General features: G+C 36.9%; 2 protein-coding genes across 2 annotated transcripts; both read right to left on the minus strand.

Annotated features, from left to right (window-relative positions):
* Positions 1-1,562: 1,562 nt before the first annotated feature.
* LOC107691490 (uncharacterized) lies at positions 1,563-4,084 on the minus strand (the record flags this gene model as incomplete). Its single annotated transcript, XM_016490097.1, has 2 exons — positions 3,056-4,084; positions 1,563-2,970 (listed from the first exon to the last, which is right to left on the minus strand). Coding segments are annotated over exons 1-2 (2,437 nt in total), but the record flags the coding sequence as incomplete, so codon positions are not given.
* Positions 4,085-5,601: 1,517 nt separating this feature from the next.
* LOC107691493 (myotubularin-related protein 14-like) lies at positions 5,602-18,748 on the minus strand. Its single transcript, XM_016490100.1, has 13 exons — positions 18,482-18,748; positions 18,056-18,332; positions 15,443-15,591; positions 10,084-10,192; positions 9,586-9,661; positions 8,003-8,063; positions 7,667-7,789; positions 7,109-7,182; positions 6,909-6,979; positions 6,666-6,740; positions 6,115-6,181; positions 5,928-6,013; positions 5,602-5,778 (listed from the first exon to the last, which is right to left on the minus strand). Exons 2-13 carry the CDS (start codon positions 18,137-18,139, stop codon positions 5,662-5,664), a joined length of 1,092 nt encoding a protein of 363 aa, XP_016345586.1. The 5' UTR covers positions 18,140-18,332; positions 18,482-18,748; the 3' UTR covers positions 5,602-5,661.
* Positions 18,749-19,005: the final 257 nt, after the last annotated feature.

Here is a 19,005-nt window from a genome sequence, read left to right on the forward strand (position 1 = left end):
TATATATATATATATATATATATATATATAAATATATAAATATATATATATATTCAGGGTGCGATTTGTGAACAAACCAAAAATATAAAATATTTTTTATTTATTTTTTTGGCAGTTTGTGAATCCCATTTTTGGCAGCTGTTACAGAAACATTTTTGATTTGACCTTGAGATTAGCTTTGATATTTGACCACTATTTCACAAGTTCTTATTTCTGCCAGGAATGCAAAATCAATCGGGAGTAAATTATATTTTGAATAGAATAACGAGACACAAACTTGTACATATTCAATCACGTTTGCTTCCATTTATTTTTGATCAGTGCTTCGCTACACAACATACAAACTTTTACTCCAAAAGTGCACACATTGGGCCTCATTCATGAAACATTCGTAAATATATGAGTAAATTCTGAGTAATTATGCATAAAACGGACCTTCCAGAAAACTCTCCTCCGGATTCACAAATACTTCGTAAAGGTCAGATTTGATAGTTAAAGCTGCAGTCCGTAAGTTTTGCCTCTTTGTCACCATCTCTGTTTGAAAACCTGCAATCGCAGCTGTTTGCGGAATTATCTTCCTTACGTGGGTTGTGCTCCGGCGCACTCCAGAGCGGATTAATCTAATGTTTTGAGGAGTATGTGTGGCAGTCAGTCACCACACCGGTGTGGATATTTACTGTACTTCGACTTTTACTCCAAAAGTGCACACATTATGTATTCACACGTTTACCTCATATTTCTTTAAATAGAATAGAACCATAATGCCTTAATGACTCGCAGAAAGATGATTCTCTATATTCAATATTGCGTGATCATAATTCCCACATTACGGTGACGGTAAACTTTCTGTCTCAATACATTTATGCGTCAGTTTATTATATACAGTATCTGCATTAGGTCACAGTAGAGTGAGTTTTGAGCAAAAACATTATGTATTAATCTCATACTGTCACTCTGAAATAGACTAATGGCGTGCACTGACTTTCTGAAAAGCCCTGCATCGATTGAGGTCCGTGAACCAGGACACGAAACCCAGAAGGTCTCTATTAAGCGGGAGCGCTGACAGTTAAAGTCCATTTCTGATTTTATTGTTGTTTGTATTGTCATGTTGCAGTATTTTACTTAATAAAAATTATTGTATTTTTTGGTATTTTATATGCTCTGTTGGTGGTTGGTGGGGTAGCATCACCCGGGGGATTTTTTAATCTTTTTTGGCTGGTAAGGCCGATACGGGCACGGAATGATCTGCCGCATGTCGGGCAGACATGTGTGGGCACCACTGTTGCATCATTTGCAGCTCTGGCTTTACGGAGTGCTCGCTTCTCTTGTGCTATAGTTGTCCTTCTAGCTTCAGATCTCTGGCAGCCTTGGTGGATCAGCGTGCGCCATGTCGATCGGTCTTGTGCCAGGGTTTCCCAGGAGGTGATGTCAATATCCAGGGACTTGAGAGAGGCTTTCAGCGTATCTTTGTATCGCTTCTTTTGTCCCCCGTGCGATCTCTTTCCTTGAGACAGCTCACCATAGAAGAGCTGTTTGGGTATGCGGTGGTCTGGCATCCTTACTTGTCTGGGCTTTCATCAGCAGGGTGTGAACTGACGGCATGCCTGCTCTAGAGAGGACTTCTGTGTCTGGCACCTTGTCCTGCCACCTGATCCTCAGAAGTCTGCAGAGGCAAGTCGTGTGGAAGTGGTTCAATTGCCTAGCGTGCCTCCTGTATACAGTCCAAGTCTCACTGGCATACATCAGGGTAGTCAGCACTACTGCCCGGTAGACTTTAAGCTTTGTAGCAAGGCTTATTCCACGGCGGTCCCACACGTTGGTCCGCAGTCCGCCGAATGTAGAGCTTGTCTTGGCAATTCTGCAGTTGACCTCGATGTCAATTGTCACTGCGCGGGAGAAGGTGCTGCCAAGGTATGTAAATAGGTCCACTGCTTGTAGCTTTTGTCCCTTCACTGTGATGGTGGGCTCTTGGTATTGGGCTTTCGGAGCTGGCTGGTGCATCACTTCGGTTTTCTTTGTGTTAATAAGGAGGCCGAAGTTGTCGCATGCTGCTGTGAATTTGTCCGTGCTGGCTTGCATTTCCTGCTCTGATCCAGCATTCAGGGCACAGTCGTCAGCAAAAAGGAGGTCTCGTAGCACAGTCTCCTTTATCTTGGTGACAGCCTGGAGTCTTCGCAGGTTGAACATTTTCCCATCTGTCCTATATCTCAGGCTGACTCCCAAGGAACTGTTCTGAAAGGCATCTGACAGCATGGCTGAAAACATCATGCTGAACAAGGTCGGTGCCAACACGCACCCTTGCTTGACGCCGTTTGTGACGGGAAAGGCCTCTGAAGCTTTTCCGTCGTCCAGAACACGAGCCGTCATGCCGTCGTGGAACTGACGTACCATCAGAATGAATCTGTCAGGGCACCCAAACTTTGACATAATGCACCACAGACCTTCGCGACTGACATTGTCAAAAGCCTTGGTGAGATCCACGAAGATGGTGCACAGTTCACGATTCTGCTCTTGACACTTCTCCTGGAGCTGTCGGGCTGCGAAGATCATGTCCACCGTGCCACCCTCTTTACGGAAGCTGCACTGTGTCTCGAGTAGTAGACCCTGTTCCAGGTGGTCAGTCAGGTGATTCAGCAACACTCGTGCAAGGATCTTGCCTGCGATGGAAAGCAGTGATATTCCTCTATGATTATCGCAGACTTGTCGATTTCCTTTCCTCTTATAGAGGTGTACAATGGACGCGTCTTTCAGTTCCTGAGGAATGGATCCTTGATTCCAGAAGGACTGGAACAGCTGAGTGAGTTTGTCGACAAGCACTGCACCACCAGCCTTATAGACTTCTGCTGGGATCGTGTCAGATCCTGGGGCCTTGCCACTAGACATCTGGCTGATGGCCTGTAAGGTTTCAGTCTCTGATGGTGGGACGTCCAGGCTGTAGTTGATATCCGCCTGGGGCATTCTGTCAATCGCCTCATTATTGATGGAAGATGGGCGGTTCAGTTCCATTCAGCCCAATGCTGTAGAATCAGAGTCTTGTCAGTAATGAGAGTTACACCATCTGAGTCCAGTATAGGGGAGCTCCCTGAGGGCTGAGGTCCATACAAGGATCTGAGGGCTTCATAGAACAGTTTGGCATTGTTTCCATTGTTTCAGCAGACTTCTGGATTTCATCTGCTTTGGCACTCCAGGAGTCCTGCATCTTGCGAAGCTTGCTCTGTACGGTCCTGCGAGTGTTATTGAAGTTATTTTTCTTAACTGTTGACGGCGGGTCATTCTGATGAGCACGGTGAAGGCGGTACTTTTCAGCAAGTAGGGCCTTGATCTCTTCTTTGTTTCCCTGCAGACGTCTCTTTGGCTTGATGTAAAGGCTTAATTTGGAGATGATGAGTCTGTGGTCAGTCCAACAGTCAGCACTCGGCATGGCCTTGGTCACCCTTACATCCTGTCTGTCTTTCCTCCGCACGATGACATAATCAATAAGATGCCAGTGCTTGGAGCGTGGGTGCATCCAGGACGTCTTTTTGCAAGTGGGCAGGCGGAAGATGGTATTGATGATGATCAGATCATGAGCCACACATGTCTTCAGTAGAAGTAGGCCATTGCTGTTACATTTGCCTATTCCATTTTTTCCAATGACGCCATCCCAGGCAGAGTTATCGGACCCTACTCTCGCGTTGAAGTCGCCAAGTAGAATCAGCCTGTCGGTGCGCTTCACGGATGAGAGTAGGGCATCGAGATCTTCATAAAACTTGTCCTTTACTTCATCCAGATTCGTCATTGTGGGTGCGTAGGCGCTGATCAGTGTGGCTTGCTTTCCACTCGGTAGTGGGAGATACAGTGTCATGAGTCGGTCGTTCACATCCTTAGGAAGACTGGCAAGTTTGCAGACAAGATAATTCTTAACCGCAAAGCCAACTCCAGATTCACGACGTTCGTCACTGCTGCGTCCACACCAGAAGAATGTGTAACCGCCTCCTGTTTCTGTGAGCTGACCTTCGCTGGCTAGGCGAGTTTTACACAGGGCCGCAATATCGATGTTAAATCTTGCGAGCTCTTTTGCGACCAGGGCTATATATATATACATATATATATATATATTTTGCGCTTACCGCTTATTACTTAAAAAAACTGCTTAAAATAAACTTACATTTATCAAGGGGGACACATGGTGCCCGGTAACTTTCTGGGTTTCCTACAAAAGCTATCATGTCGTTTACAAAGTCGCATGGCACACTGCTGGTGACATACTTCTTGGGCTGCATGTGCCAGGCAAATAAGTGCCAAGGGATGAATGAGAATAGAACTACCAAGGCAGTCATTTTGACCGTTTTTAAATTTGCAATGTAATAATTTTGTTGAAATAAAACCCATATACCTATAATAGTCTGACTTTTCTTAAATGTGTGTATATTTTATTCTAACACTGTTATTGTATTAAAATTACAAAACACAAAAGAGGTCTGAGTATTTTTACCTTGAATGGCCAAAGCATATAAATTGACTGTATACATTACAGACGGCATATAATTTCAGCTTTTGCAACTTTATCCCGCGGTTGAAGATGCACGTCACTGTTGCCTAGCAACTTTAGTTGTTTTTGTACTCTATTGCTAAGCTAAAATTCCCGTCCGTAAAAAAAAAAGCTGGGTGGACACCTCTAATTCGACAACAGCTGTCATTCAATCTGCCACAGTTCCATGTAGCCTGGCTGTTATCAATAATATGTATATGTTATGACAAAATAGCCATTATTATTATGTTAGTGTAATGCTATAACTAATGCATATAGGCTAATTTTACCCCTGACAAGACTGATATTGTGAAATAAAACAAATTAGGCTTTTTTTTTTGCGACAGTGACAATGTTTATTATTACCTATACTATCATAACAGATCCATTTATTCATGGATTATGATTCCAGTGGTGGCTGCATAGAATTGTTTCCTATTCGTGTGATCCAAACATTTCAAATAACTCCAGAACGTTGTAACGTATAAAACTCAAAATGTATTGAAAAAAGATATATGTAATCATTTCCAAAACACGTTTTATCTACCGAAATATTTGTTGGCATTTAGACTTTCAAATACAAAATTTTCACTGCGGTGAAAAACCTTTGCTCTCCTGCTTGCCGGACACAAAGCGAGACAAGCACATTCAGGAGTGGTCTAGTAGCTCTTACACAATTATATATTTAAAAAAATATCATATTTTTTTTATGGTGATGACTTCATAAAATATGACGACAGACATTCAAAGCTTCATTGTAAAACCTCAAAAGACGCTTCAAATATAAATATGATATGACAAAAATAGCATTCAATTCAGTCTAATATGAACGGTAAGAATGACCGCTATGGCCATTCTAGTAGTTATATAATTCCAGTAGTTCTAGTGTTAATGAATAGCTCTCTTATGGTACATCAGTGCTCCTTGAAGTGTTAGTTGTGTGCATTTGATAATAGCACAGCCAATGTGTTCATGCATAAAATGAGTTAAGTTCAGTAATTTAGTAATGTTACATTGAAATGTTACTATGTGTGATTTATTTTATATACATTTTTATTTTTAGAGAAAATAACCATTTTTAATATCTGCCATAACATGAAAATAATTATCAGCTTATTGTTATGTGACAAACTTTTAATATTGGTACATTCCTAGACGTAGATGTGTAAGTGAAACAGGAATGAGACTAACCCAAAAAGAAACCAGTCATATGCGATAGTCAGGTAAAGGATCTCAGACGGCTCTAGACTTGCATGAATGGCACGGTCCTATAAAAATGCAAAATTAATTAATCACAAAGAAAGGAAAAGAAAGGAAAGAGGTGAGGGAAAAGAAATGAGGATATTTAGCATGGTGGAGTGAATAAAGATATAAAATGAGGACATATGTAACGAGAGACAGAGGAATGAATACTTACCGCCCACAACGAAAGTCTGAGCAGGGATACAAAGAGAGGTGTCCTGTCCCAGCCTGATATACAGTGCACCAGTAAACCGTTCTCATCTGCAGGCCACAACACTCCAAATAGTTATCCAAAATTATACAGAGAAGTAAAACCTGTTCTATAGTTCGGCAAAGATGTTTGTGAAAGTGCAGTAATTTACCATCAGAGTTGATGATGTGTAAAAGCAGTTTCAGGTAGTTCTGAGTCTGCTGCACCAGGTCCCATGACTGAAAAACATACACACATAATCGGAGTCTGTGGATCACCATCCAGCATTCTTCATTAACCTTTGTCAGTGAATTAACCATCACTGTTCATTGTGTCTACTAATAAACAGTGATAATTATTTTTCATTTAATTTTGAAGACACCCAAAAGCTACTGTTCAATGTAGTACTCTCACACCAGGAATACATTTATTTATATATATATATATATATATATATATATATATATATCTTTATACATTATATCTTTAGAACAGTAAGGTCTGTGCCTTGACATCAATTACTAAACTATGTTTGACAAAAACGCTACCAATTTAATCTCAAATTATCTAAAAAGATGGAGACATTTTGCCGGTCGTGTAGCCTGCTTCAACACATTTTTAATGCAAAGCCAACCAGAGTTTTTAGATCCAGCTTGTGCCATTTCCTTAAACCCAGTCAACCCCTGTCTATCTAAAAGAAAATGCATGAGAGACTCTGAGTACCTGATATTCACTCCAGTTGATGTTGAGGTTTCTTGTAAAGAAATCAGGGATTGTCAAAGGAGCATCCATATAGTCCTAAACACGCACAACCAAAAGTGATGGTCAGTGAAAAATCAAATGCACTTAATTAAACGGTTTCTGTTAAACCTCTCTGGCCAAACAACAACCCAGCCTAATATGCAGAGGTATGAAAGTGACTTTAATAAAGCAATATTTTTTTTTCTGTTTGTGCTTGGTATGGACCTGATTCCAGTTGAAGACAAGCCCTTCTGCTGTGTAATCTCTGTCTTTATATTCCCTGAAGAATTCACATCCTGAAAAAAAAAATCACATGAAACAACTTAAATTACAACTATAGTGTAACAATTACTTATACCATAGAATAAGTAGAACAGAACAGAAATTGTTTCTTGAAATTAAATCAGCATTAAGAAGATCTACACCTGGATAAGGCACAGAGAGTAGGGTAAAGTCAGCATAACGGTGGGCCTTGTCCACCTTTTCTGAGGAAGTCACACTGAAGCACAAAATTGTAAAGACAGAAAGAGACATATGAACAAAATGTAAGTCAACACAGTCATGTCATAATAAATACTGTACCAGGGTCTAAAATTAACTCCCGCAATGTAGTTTAAAACATGTTAGTATGAAGACACATTTGAAAAATGGCCACAGAATAAACTGCAGTACGATAACTACAAAGCTGTCCAAAATCTGGGAGCCAGCTATTGTTGTTAATCTTTAGAGACTTCCCTGAGTAAGCGCAATTGTATGTACATCAACAATCAAAGCCAAAAAGAGAAAGGTGCACATCAATGTATAACAAATTTAGAATAAAAAATAAAGACTGTCTGGTCTTTATTCTGGATCCTGATAATGGTTCTGGTTTTGGGTGTGAAAGCCAAAGCTTAATATCATTATTTATGACACATAATTTACTAAACATCATGTCATATTTAACAAAAGCATTCTAACATGAATGCAACAGAAAGTTCACTCACTTAAGGCCAAACTTGACCTTCTTATTCTCTACCATGAGGTCACAGATGTAGCATACAGACAAGTACTTCAACAGCTTAATGTCAGAGCCCCTAACCTTATCAAACAACTGTGAATCATTATTCCTGTAGAGTGACAGAGAAAGAACAGAATAAGAGGAAAAAAGATGATTAGAAGACAAATATTTTCTTACAAAACACACACAAAATCAGTTCTGTCACAATTCACAGGAGCATGCCAAGAACCATTGTTAAACTACTGATCTATGTTTACAACTGTCTATATAATTGAAACATTTGGCTCCTTGTAAGATTGTGCTCCTTGCCAGCTTATCTTACCGAACTGCACAGTCATCCTCTGGAACCTCTTCAGCATCACCAAAGGTGTCATCTGAACCCCCTGCAATAGTCTGAGATTAAACCTAATGCAATCCAACAAGTAATGTTCACAGCTACATCTACACTGCCCCACAGTTTAAGCTCTCTTATTAAATGATTGTAGCTTGAGAAGTTCAGACCATGTAATAGAAATGTTACAATAATCTCTTCAAGGTATTAATCAATGGATGTAGTTTAACAAATTAACAATACATTCTATCTTGTAATGCAGGGGTGTCCAATCCTGCTCCTGGAGGGCCACCATCCTGCAGAATTTAGCTCCAACCCTAATTAAACACACCTGAACCAGTCTTCAGGCTTACTAGAAACTTTCAGGCAGGTGTGCTGGGGAAGTTGGAGCTAAACTTTGCAGGACATTGGCCCGTCACAAGCAAGATTGGACACCCCTATTCTAATGTATATACATACGAGTCTTTATCTTTGTAATATTTTCACAGTTCAGTTTAAGTGACGGAAGCTGTGCATTCAATTTTTTTGGGTTTTGCTGTCAGAGACAGATAATTGAGGTCTATGCCAAAAAACCCAGACAGCACCCAAGTAGGTGTTTGAGCTGGTTCAGTGACTAGATCTGAGCCTATTTCACAAACACTGCAATATTTTCAAGCATGTTTGATATTACCGTCTCATAATCCTGAAGTGTGACTGCTACAGCCAATCATCTAAGCAAACAAGATAATAAAGGAGGAGAATGGAACTTCAACACAATATGTCTTGTGTGAATTTATATGAGAAAACAGATTTTTCCCATTGACCACGGATGTCTTTTGGCCTCAAGGCTTACACAAGTCCACAAACCTATGACTCTGTCAAGTTCACCAGATCAATAGCTTTAACTGACTGCCCAAATTAGTTACTTAATTAAAATGAATTGAATCTTTTAATGACACCAGGACCATCACAGATAGCCCACTGGCATCTGAATAACAAACTTAAATGGGTGTAAATGGCGAGGAAGGCTAGGACTTCTATGACAGGAGTTGAGGGGGGAGGTTATACTCCATTATAGGCAATTGTCCCTATTTATTTGTTGGCATATGGATGCAGGTTAGGGAACATTTCCAGTAAACAAAAAAGACAAATACTCCAACATTTTCAGTCTATTAGTAAAGAAATCCATATCTAATCTACCAAGACCTATAAGCAGTTTTTACTTTATGAACTCTAGACTGCAATATTCAAGAGAGCTTCCATATTTGCAGTACAAAGTAACTCGAGTTAAGTGTCATGTACAAATGCACAATGTCAGTGGTGAGATGAAGAGTATAAACAGTACTCAGTACTATACAGTGATCAATTGTTTTTTTATTGCCCTTCTGGAAATGTAAACTTGTAAGGAATCACTCAAACAGAACACATTCTGTCTGCTCTATTTTTTCCATTGTTGGAGAAATGTCTTTGGCAGTTGCACGACATCTCATGGTATTTTCAGCATCTTGCAGCATGTATCAAGTTAATATTTGTCAACTTTTGATACATCATTATGATGCTGATATAGCTCGTAGTAGCTAACAATGAATGTGTACCTGAAAAAATGTAGTTGTATCCAGTGCGTCCATAAAGTTCGCCCCAACCTGCTAGAGTGGATGATCGACACACATGCTACAATAAAGGAGAAAAAAAAAACAGTTTAAGGTTACTAGAACTAAAACAGAAACACAGGTCCCTGGCAATGCTAACTACAGAGGAGTCTGGCTTGTTAGAAGTTCCTAGTAAATTATACCAACCTTCAAAGTCAAAGGCTGATAGTCCAGAACTCTACACTTCAGTACTAAAGATCCCGACAGCCAGATTTCACAAGAAAAAATTTAATCTGTTATTGACACTATGATTTGTCTACTATCAATAAACCAATAACCGATCAATAACCAAATGCCTAACAGGGGTCATGTCCTACAACTATAACATAGTAGTCTATTACAAAAAATGAAACGCCAACAGAAAGCATCTGGCAGTCCAAAAAACTACTATGTGGCAAATTGTTCACTGAACATTTTCAGATTTGCTTGTGGCAAGATAGTTACCTTTCCATTGTAGAGGATGACTGGACAGACAAATCTTCCTCTACAGCGAGCCATCTTACTACGGTTCACCAGATCCTGCAACTTACTGATCTGCACAGTACTCTCAAAGCTGAATATAGATGAAGAGAAAAAAAAAAACATTTGTATACACTGGTGACAGACCAATATATAATCTGATATTTAACCATTCGAGATTCAATACACAATAACTTTGCCCACATGGCCAATTAACAGAAATAGTCATAAGAATAACAGGTATAATGTCAACATTATAACAAAAAGGTATGTCTTCAGATTTCATTCACAAATATTAGCCTGCAGTTAGAAAACCATGCAGTCTTCCCACAATGTTCTTAACTACAGATGTGGCATTACTATCAAGGATATAAGCGATGTAGTTACATTAAACAAAGTAGATCAACATTTCTATACCAGTAATTAAAAGACAATTACAATGTAGTGAGTGATAAGCAAAGTAGGTAGGCTCCTTGTGTTTGAGTAGCTACTCTAAAGTTCCATGTCTTTGTTTTAACATTTGAGTTAACAGCAATAAATGCAGACTCATATCATGTAACTGTATAATCTCAGATGCAATATCCTGATTTAATGCTAACCTAACTTTAGATAGCTTATCTCTCAAGAAAGCCCCAAATTTACCTACATTTAAAGTTGACAAAAAAATTCCAAATGGTATCTGGGTGATAGTTCAAAGAACTGTCAGAATCCAAGGGTTGTTTTGGTTCTTCGAGACCATAGCTGCTCAGATTGCATTATTTAAAATGGACTGGTGTCATCTTAACATCATGTCATCTCATCAACTTTGAAAAATTGTCTTTAGTTACATTCAGCTTTTTTGCAATTCCTTTTAAGGTTTATAATTAGGGCTGTCAGTTTGACGCATTAATTTAATTAATTAGTTATGGAAAAATAACGCAATTAAAATAACGCAGTTATTAAAATATTTTAAAGCAGTTTAATGCAGAACATTTTGTAATATCTATTTCATGCTTTTCTTATGTAACAATAATTGCTTTTAAATTATCATTTGTGAGTAATTGCTCAGCCAAATTTGATGTGTGATTGATATGTGATTAATTAGATTTATTAATCGCCACATTGTGTAATTAATTAGGTTACAAATTTTAATCAATTGACAGCCCTATTTATAATATATCTCTCACTACACGAAATCAACAAGTTAATCCATGATTAATTCTGGCACCACTATTCAAAACATTCTATACCAGAGCATCCTTCTATGCAATACAATACTGGAAGTCTTTAAGGATAAAGGCACAGTCACACTAGACTTTGAGCATGCAATTTTTTTTTTCCAGACATGATATTATGTCATCACCTGTGGTGACTATTTTAAAAACATAAATTTAACATGTAACCAATAATTATTAAATCTAAAATGTAAAGATATATAATCTATAGTGCTGTCAATCGATTAAAAAAATTAACCAATTAATCACACTTTTTTCTGCGATTAATCACGATTAATCCCACCTAACATTAAAGTTTTTAAATATACTTTTATATTGCAATAATTTCACATTCAGTCTTCAAATGAATGTAGAAACAACATTAAGGCAGTATATTTTTTATATTTGTTTAACGTCATCTTTTTTTATGACTGAAGGCGAGTATCACTGATACCAACAATACTACTGATGTCTCTAGGAAACTTTTTTCCCCCTAATATTTAACCATTGACTATAGCCATTCAACATTACAGTATAATTGAGAGCTATCAATTTTAACATTTATTAGACTTTAAAGAAAACTTTTAATAGAAGTCTACACATAAACCCTATAATAAATGTTATATTTACCTGTGCCCTTCAGCAAGTAGGAAATATTCAGAAATTGAATAAAGTTATCAAACACTAAATTCTAAATTAAATATTGATGAATCCTTAAAGCTACAAAAGTTATTGATTTCCTCTTTTTTTTTTCTTTTGTTCTTTGATGAACAGACATCAAAGCAGCTGGGTTGCTGCTTTAAGAGTTGCCGCTGCTAAACATCACGCATCTTTAATCGCCTTTTTGGTAACTTCATGACTTAACTGATGACATAACTACGACATTGCATGCTCGTAGTTTCATTTGCACTTTAATATTATATTATACACAGTGTGCTGCCGCAATTGAAGGGTAGTGCTACGAGCACAGTATAACGGCTGACAAGACGGGAAAATTATATTTTACTGACATATGGCCTGACAACATCTCATCTGACTGCAGTTCACTCTTGTTCTACTGAATCTCCTTGTCACCTGTACCTTTTCACACTCATTTGACTAGCGCCTGGCACTGAGGTGAAGTTGAAGTGTCTGAAAAGTGAGTGGGGTGGCCAACCCTAGCTCCGCCCCTGCGTTAATTTATTTCTGCGTAAATATTTTTAACGCGTTAAACTGAAAAAATTAATTGCATGCATTAACACGCTAATTTTGACAGCACTAATAATCTACTCTACTTTCCTGCAATGCTACAAACCTGCAGCTTTCTTCTATTGGTCATGTGACTTCAAGTAATGCAAATTCACAGGTCAGAGTTCAAAGAGTTTAAAGAGAGTTTTTTGTTTTTGTTTTTAATACTCCATGTAGGGTTTTGTGCAGTGTGTTGCTCCCAACAAAGAGCTGTAGTGCTCGTGGGGACCTGGGTACAAGTCCTGGGTCATGTCCCCGTCCCATTTCCTGTCTACCACTACTTTCCTGTCAATTCTACACTGTCCTATGTAGTAAAAGGCAAAAATCCAATGAACAAAATAACAAGGATTTAGATGTATATCATTAAAAGAAAATTACAGCATAAAAATTAACACAGAAATGTAGTCTTTATTACTGAAATTCTGAACCATGTTACAGCAGAATTTGGCTAGTAGGCTGTAAGTAAAGTAATGTGTAGTCGCATAATATGACATTTACCCTTACTGATAAAATAACAAGCATTCAAATTTATAAATGTACTGTAAGTAGTTTTGACAGGCTGTGCATTTCAACATTTATCTGATAATGGTTGATGTTTCAAACCTCACATAACTGTCAACGTTGATAAAAAAAATTTGAAATATCTTATGTAAATAATCATTATCTAAAATGCTTACATCGAATATATAAGAAATAATTTGATCTAAAATGATGAATACAGACCAAAAATAAAAAAAATAAAAATACAACAAATCATAGAAATTAACATTTTTATTTTTATATTTTTAATTTTGTGTGAGCGTATTGAAACTTGTCATGCATAAGTAGTGACACATTTAGATGAAACATGAGCTCATTGATGTAATTTAATCGGTCTGCCATTTTTTTTCCCCATTGGTTACTCCTGCTTAAGAGGCTTCCATAAAAATGTAGTTGATATGTGGTGTACGTTTCAACTAATGTGCAACGCTTAAAAATGTACTAGAGCGTAAATTGTAAATTACTACATCTTTAGGCCCACAACTTTTAACTTTTAACTTTTGCACAGCTGGTGCAACCAGCCCTTGTGAAGGCATATGTCATTGGAAGTACAGCAATATAGTAATCAACCATGTTTTTCTTTTACTATAAAAATCATGGTATCTTTTAGGGTTGTGCCGATAGACAATAGTATTGTGTATCAACGATAGTCTGAGATATAACCTGTGGCTGATGCCCTTGACAATAGCAAGACAATTATTATTATTATTATTATTATGCTAGTAATGCTATCTAATTAATATTAGGGCGTATTTGTTCCATCATATATCTTTTTCCATGTTTTTACAGTGTTATAACCAATCACACTCGATGCCGTTGAGTTTGAGTGTTTTTAAAGTGCATAAACTCGAGCTAGAATGAAGTCATGTTCTTTTTTGATAATGTAAATGTTCTTTGCTCCTTGCTGAGGAACTGAGGAAATGTAAGCATTATAATTAGTAACTTACAATGTTTCTATTAAATTGTTATCATGTTAAATACAAATTCATATTAAAAATATTTTATGACATGATATTTTATGACAATATTTTATAACATTAGGCTGCTTTTTAGCCCCTGGAGTTGGTCCACTCTCTGGCTATGAAACTAAGTAAGTAAATAATTAAATAAATTAGCATGATAATATTGTGTATCGGCGATCTCACAGGCTGACACTAGATTTATATGACTATAAAGCATATCGCCCAACACTAGTATCTTTCAAGAATCTATTTTCAAATAAATAAGGCAAAACATAAATATTAGGGCTGTAGCTATCGATTATTTTAGTAATCGAGTATTCTACAGATTATCCCATCGATTAATCGAGTAATCGGATAAGAAGTCATTTTTCTTTATTAAAGAGCAATACTAAATATACAAGAGATAAGATAGATCTCTTAAATTAAACAACTAATTTGTTTTCGTTTTAGAAAAATTTAAATTTTTATTGCTGAAATTGCATACATTAATAACCGTGAAAACTAAACCCATTTAATGTATTTAATTGCCAAATTGCATTCAAAATGCAAATACAAATATATCAATAAAAAAATAAAATAAATAAAAATACAAAAATCTATTTCACATTACTTTAAAAAAGGTAAACAGTACAAACTAAAACTAAGGCATAAATCAAAATAATAGTAATAGAAATAATAATAATACCTAAACTTTGCATTTATGTCGTGCAACGTAACTTTCAAGTTTCAACCTAAAGCTCAAGCATGACATAAGCCTTTACTGTCTTCTTGGAAGGCTTTGTGGCTTTTGTGAGAGGCAAAAGTCAGTGGACAGGAAGGTAACTTGGAACAAAATATAGCAAAAACAGGCAATATAGTGTCTAAAACGTAAGTCTCATTATATTACCTTCTTGTTTATTGAACTGTTGAATAAAATCACATTTGTAATCATGCTGATTTTAGAGGTGAAAACTGGCACTCTTCGTGTGATATTGACTAACTTTATTTCTGTGGTATTTTTATGCACAATGGCGTTTAGTCTTTCACAAAACATAGCTAACGTAGGGACATTATAACTAGCCACCATATTGATTTACGGTCTTAAATATGTCCAGCGCTTTTTTTAAAAGGCTGGTTCCTGTTTTTATACAGTCTATGGTCTGGTCCAGCGTTTATCGGATTGTGCGTCAGTAACAATGGTCCGTGGGGAAACATGGTGTTCCATGTGTAGTTACAGTAAATGGACTAAACAAAACCTCGAAGCAAATAATTTGCCTCAATGATTTTTTGTATTCGAGTTACTCAAGGTATTCGAGGAATCGTTTCAGCTCTAATAAATATAAAGTGCTTCTTTCCAAAACTGACTATTTTGACAACATAACTAACAACTAGTCTGTCTACTGTGAGTCTTCAGTAGACTAAAAGAGACAGTGATGTTTTTACCTCTCTTTATTGTTGTCTGAAGATTCATATTCCAGAAACACAATCTTCCGTGGGTAGTGACCACACACCTCCCCATTGGTGTTGTGGATGATACTGTACTTGTAGTCCCGGTCAAACAGCTCCAAACAGCGCTCCTCTATTCTCTCTACCTGAAAATACATATATAAAATTTTCATAAAAACTTTCATAAAGCAAAAAATTATCAGAAGAACAAGAGCAAGTTCAACCCTCTAAATTCAGCAACAATCAGAAACAGATATGACTCATAACCAGTGTTGGGGAAAGTTACTTTTAAAAGTAATGCATTACAATATTGCGTTACTCCATAAAAAATAACTAATTACATTACTTAGTTACTTTTTATGGAAAGTAATCAATTATGTTACTTTTGCGTTACTTTTTAAATCTGGACAGGGCTTGCTTGTTTGTTTTTAAAATAAGAAAGTTCTATTTAAATTTACGTCCGTACAGTAGAATGCAGAAGAAGAAATGTCAACACACTTCAGCAATAAAAAAAGAGACACAAATGTTTGTCTAGAGTAATTTTTGCTTATTAGTATGGTTGAACTGGATCATCGAGGGTCAGAAGCAAAGACATTGGTTAATAGAATGGGATTAAATACATAAAGGATATTTGTGTTGTTTAACATTTAATTATTGCAGGTTTGCTTGCATCATATTCTGAGTTGCATTATTTTTATTCATTTTGAGGAATACTGAATCTGTGTTTTTTTTTTGTGAGTGAGATGAATTAATGCATATTCATATTTTTTTTAGAACTACAGTAACATCTTCTGCTTTCTCTTAACATGGGGACAGGAGAGCTGTCAGTCAATAAATTGGAAAAAAAAGTAACTTGCGTTACTTATTTGAAAAAGTAATTCAGATATTCTCTTGTAAATTAAAAAGTAATGCATTATTTTACTAGTTACTTGAAAAAAAGTAATCTGATTACGTAACTCGCGTTACTAGCTAAGGAACTTTAACCAGCCCCAACACTGCTCATAACTAAAGTAATTTACTTTTTTTGTGTTAAAAATAATGCTGGATCAAACAGCGTAACTTTGGTGTCAATTATGAAAAGACATGCTAACGCTATGAAAATACTTTCTTAAAGACAAAATTGACTATATTCTAATGGAACTTTTAACTGTTAAATAGTAGGATGAAGAAGTTGTTCAATATGGTTTAGCCACCTTTTATTTAGCAAATATCAGAGCTAAAAGTCAGTTTATTCACATTTGCAGTAAAAGCTAATTATTTTAAGTGTGCAAATCATTTTAACTATGCAACCAGTTTAACAATAACTGCCTGTGAAATATGAGAATGGTTATGTCATTTTGACAAGAACCTGCATTATTTCCCTGGACTTTCATCATCTCTGAGACAACACCTAATGTTAACCACAACACTGAGCCATAGTGCTCATGTAGACCAACGAGTGTAAAGACCTGCAACTTTACCTGCGCGACTTCACCGAGCAACGAAATCGCCAAGGCACTTAAGTATATTTTTCTCCAAAAATGACAATGATTACAACTGTGATATTGATTTTTTTACAACAGTTCAATAAACAAGAAGTTAATTAAGAGACTAAAATATCGTCTAATTATCGTTATCGATAAAATCCCAGAAAATATCGAGATATTATTTTTTGTTAATATCGCACACCCCTAGTTCGAACCCAAAATTCAGCCTGTTATTTTGCTACGTCTGATCTACACCATAACTTCTATATGACTGCTTGCATTTATAGTTCTGCATTGGTGTGTTTGTGCCATTCTGCAAGTACACCTGCAGGCCCTATGTGCGCATCCCTTTCAGAAGGGTGTTCACAAGCATTCCCTTTGAGAATGCTATGCATACTCAACGCATGGTCTCTTGGTTAGCATGACAGATTACAACTGTGGACAAATTACAATTACTGTGGTCTATAGACAGGACATATAGTTACATTAAATCAGTCTTAAGGTTGTGGGTTAGTTTTAACTACTGTGATGGTGTGTTAGAACGTCAGCATCATCTCTCATCCCTTTTTCAACAAAATTAGCATACAAAGTTAATAAAAAAAAAAAAAAAAGGTAAAATAAAGAAGAACATGTCTAACGTGTATTCATTTTTTCTCTGCTTAATCTGTGACTTTGGAAAGAAAAGACTCATGACTCATGAAATCAATTTCCCTTTGGAAGTTCCTTAAAGTCATATGAGCTGATTCCAGCTGCTGTGCCTTAAAACCTATTGAAATGCCTTCCTAGATAATACTGTCCTGCTATCATAATGAAGAAAAATGCTTAATTATGAAAGCATTATTATGTAACATTATGAAGTAATGACATTAAACACTATTAATGTTTTACTTATACCACATGACATTATCAAATTCACTAATTTATGCATTTATTATTATTTATTTACTTATTATTCATTTGACAATTGTATAACTTTTTCCACAACCATATTAAACCAACATGAATACATTGATATGAATTTGGCACGTGTGTTAATCTACTTTTTTTCCTTTATCACGGACACTCTTAAATGCCATTGGCCTATTTAACAGCTGCTTTGCATTATGGGAAGGAATTAACTGATGTTTGATGTCTTCGGTCTTACCGACGGGGTGACCTCCCTTGCTCTGTACTGACTCTTTGAAAACACATCGATCAGTTCGGTAATCTCCTCGCTCCGGCTAGCCATTATCGAGCCGTCACCCGCCTTCTGATCGATTCGAACCCGGCCTTCCTTAAATAGCGCAGCTCCCTGGGTCCGAGAGGATCCTCCAGGCCATCCCTTCAGGGCAAGCTTTTTCCTCACCGCCCGCTTTAAGGCGCCGGAGCCGGTGACGCGTCCCGAGTTCAGGGTCCTGGCGGGATGATTCCCCTCCACAGTACTGGTGATCAAAATAACCCGTTACCGACGGTACTATAAGACACGCGAGAAACTTCAAAACGTCTCAACGTTATTATTTCTCCAAATTAGCAAAAAGACAAGAGTTTTGTAATTGCCGTTTCCGTGTGTCGTTTATTTTCCAGCACTCACGTCAAAACACCGCATGCCACAAAATAACCCGGTCACTAATCACAGGAAATCCACACGATTTGAAGTCTTAACACGCTTTTTATCCTTGAGTTTTATAATCAACTTGATTTTGATCTGGAGACAAAACATTCAGTGTTGTTTTCAACCCCAAAACTGTCGGGTGTGTGTAAAGGCATACAGAAGAGCGATGTGTAATGCTGAAATGAAATCTATCCGTGTTGGATATAGCTAAGGAACTTTAACCAGGGCCAGTAGTAAACAGGACACTGAAGTGATCATGTGATCTGTACTTCCTGAAAGGAGACGTCAAGCTGTCACTGCTGGGTTGTATGGTTGTTTGCCATTTCAGCTCAGAGCGTTAGCTCTTGTATTTGCCCAAATTGTTTAAATTAGTAATTAGGTTCATTAGAAACGGGCATTTACTTAATAATATAAGATTTATTAGTTTTTTATCTTATTGCCTATTCTTACATTATTTATTTATTTATAGATAAGATAAATTTGGGACTTATCCTTGTAATGCC

The sequence above is a fragment of the Sinocyclocheilus anshuiensis genome, unplaced genomic scaffold (assembly GCF_001515605.1).
Source record: "Sinocyclocheilus anshuiensis isolate Anshui unplaced genomic scaffold, SAMN03320099.WGS_v1.1 scaffold634, whole genome shotgun sequence".
NCBI lineage: Eukaryota > Metazoa > Chordata > Actinopteri > Cypriniformes > Cyprinidae > Sinocyclocheilus > Sinocyclocheilus anshuiensis.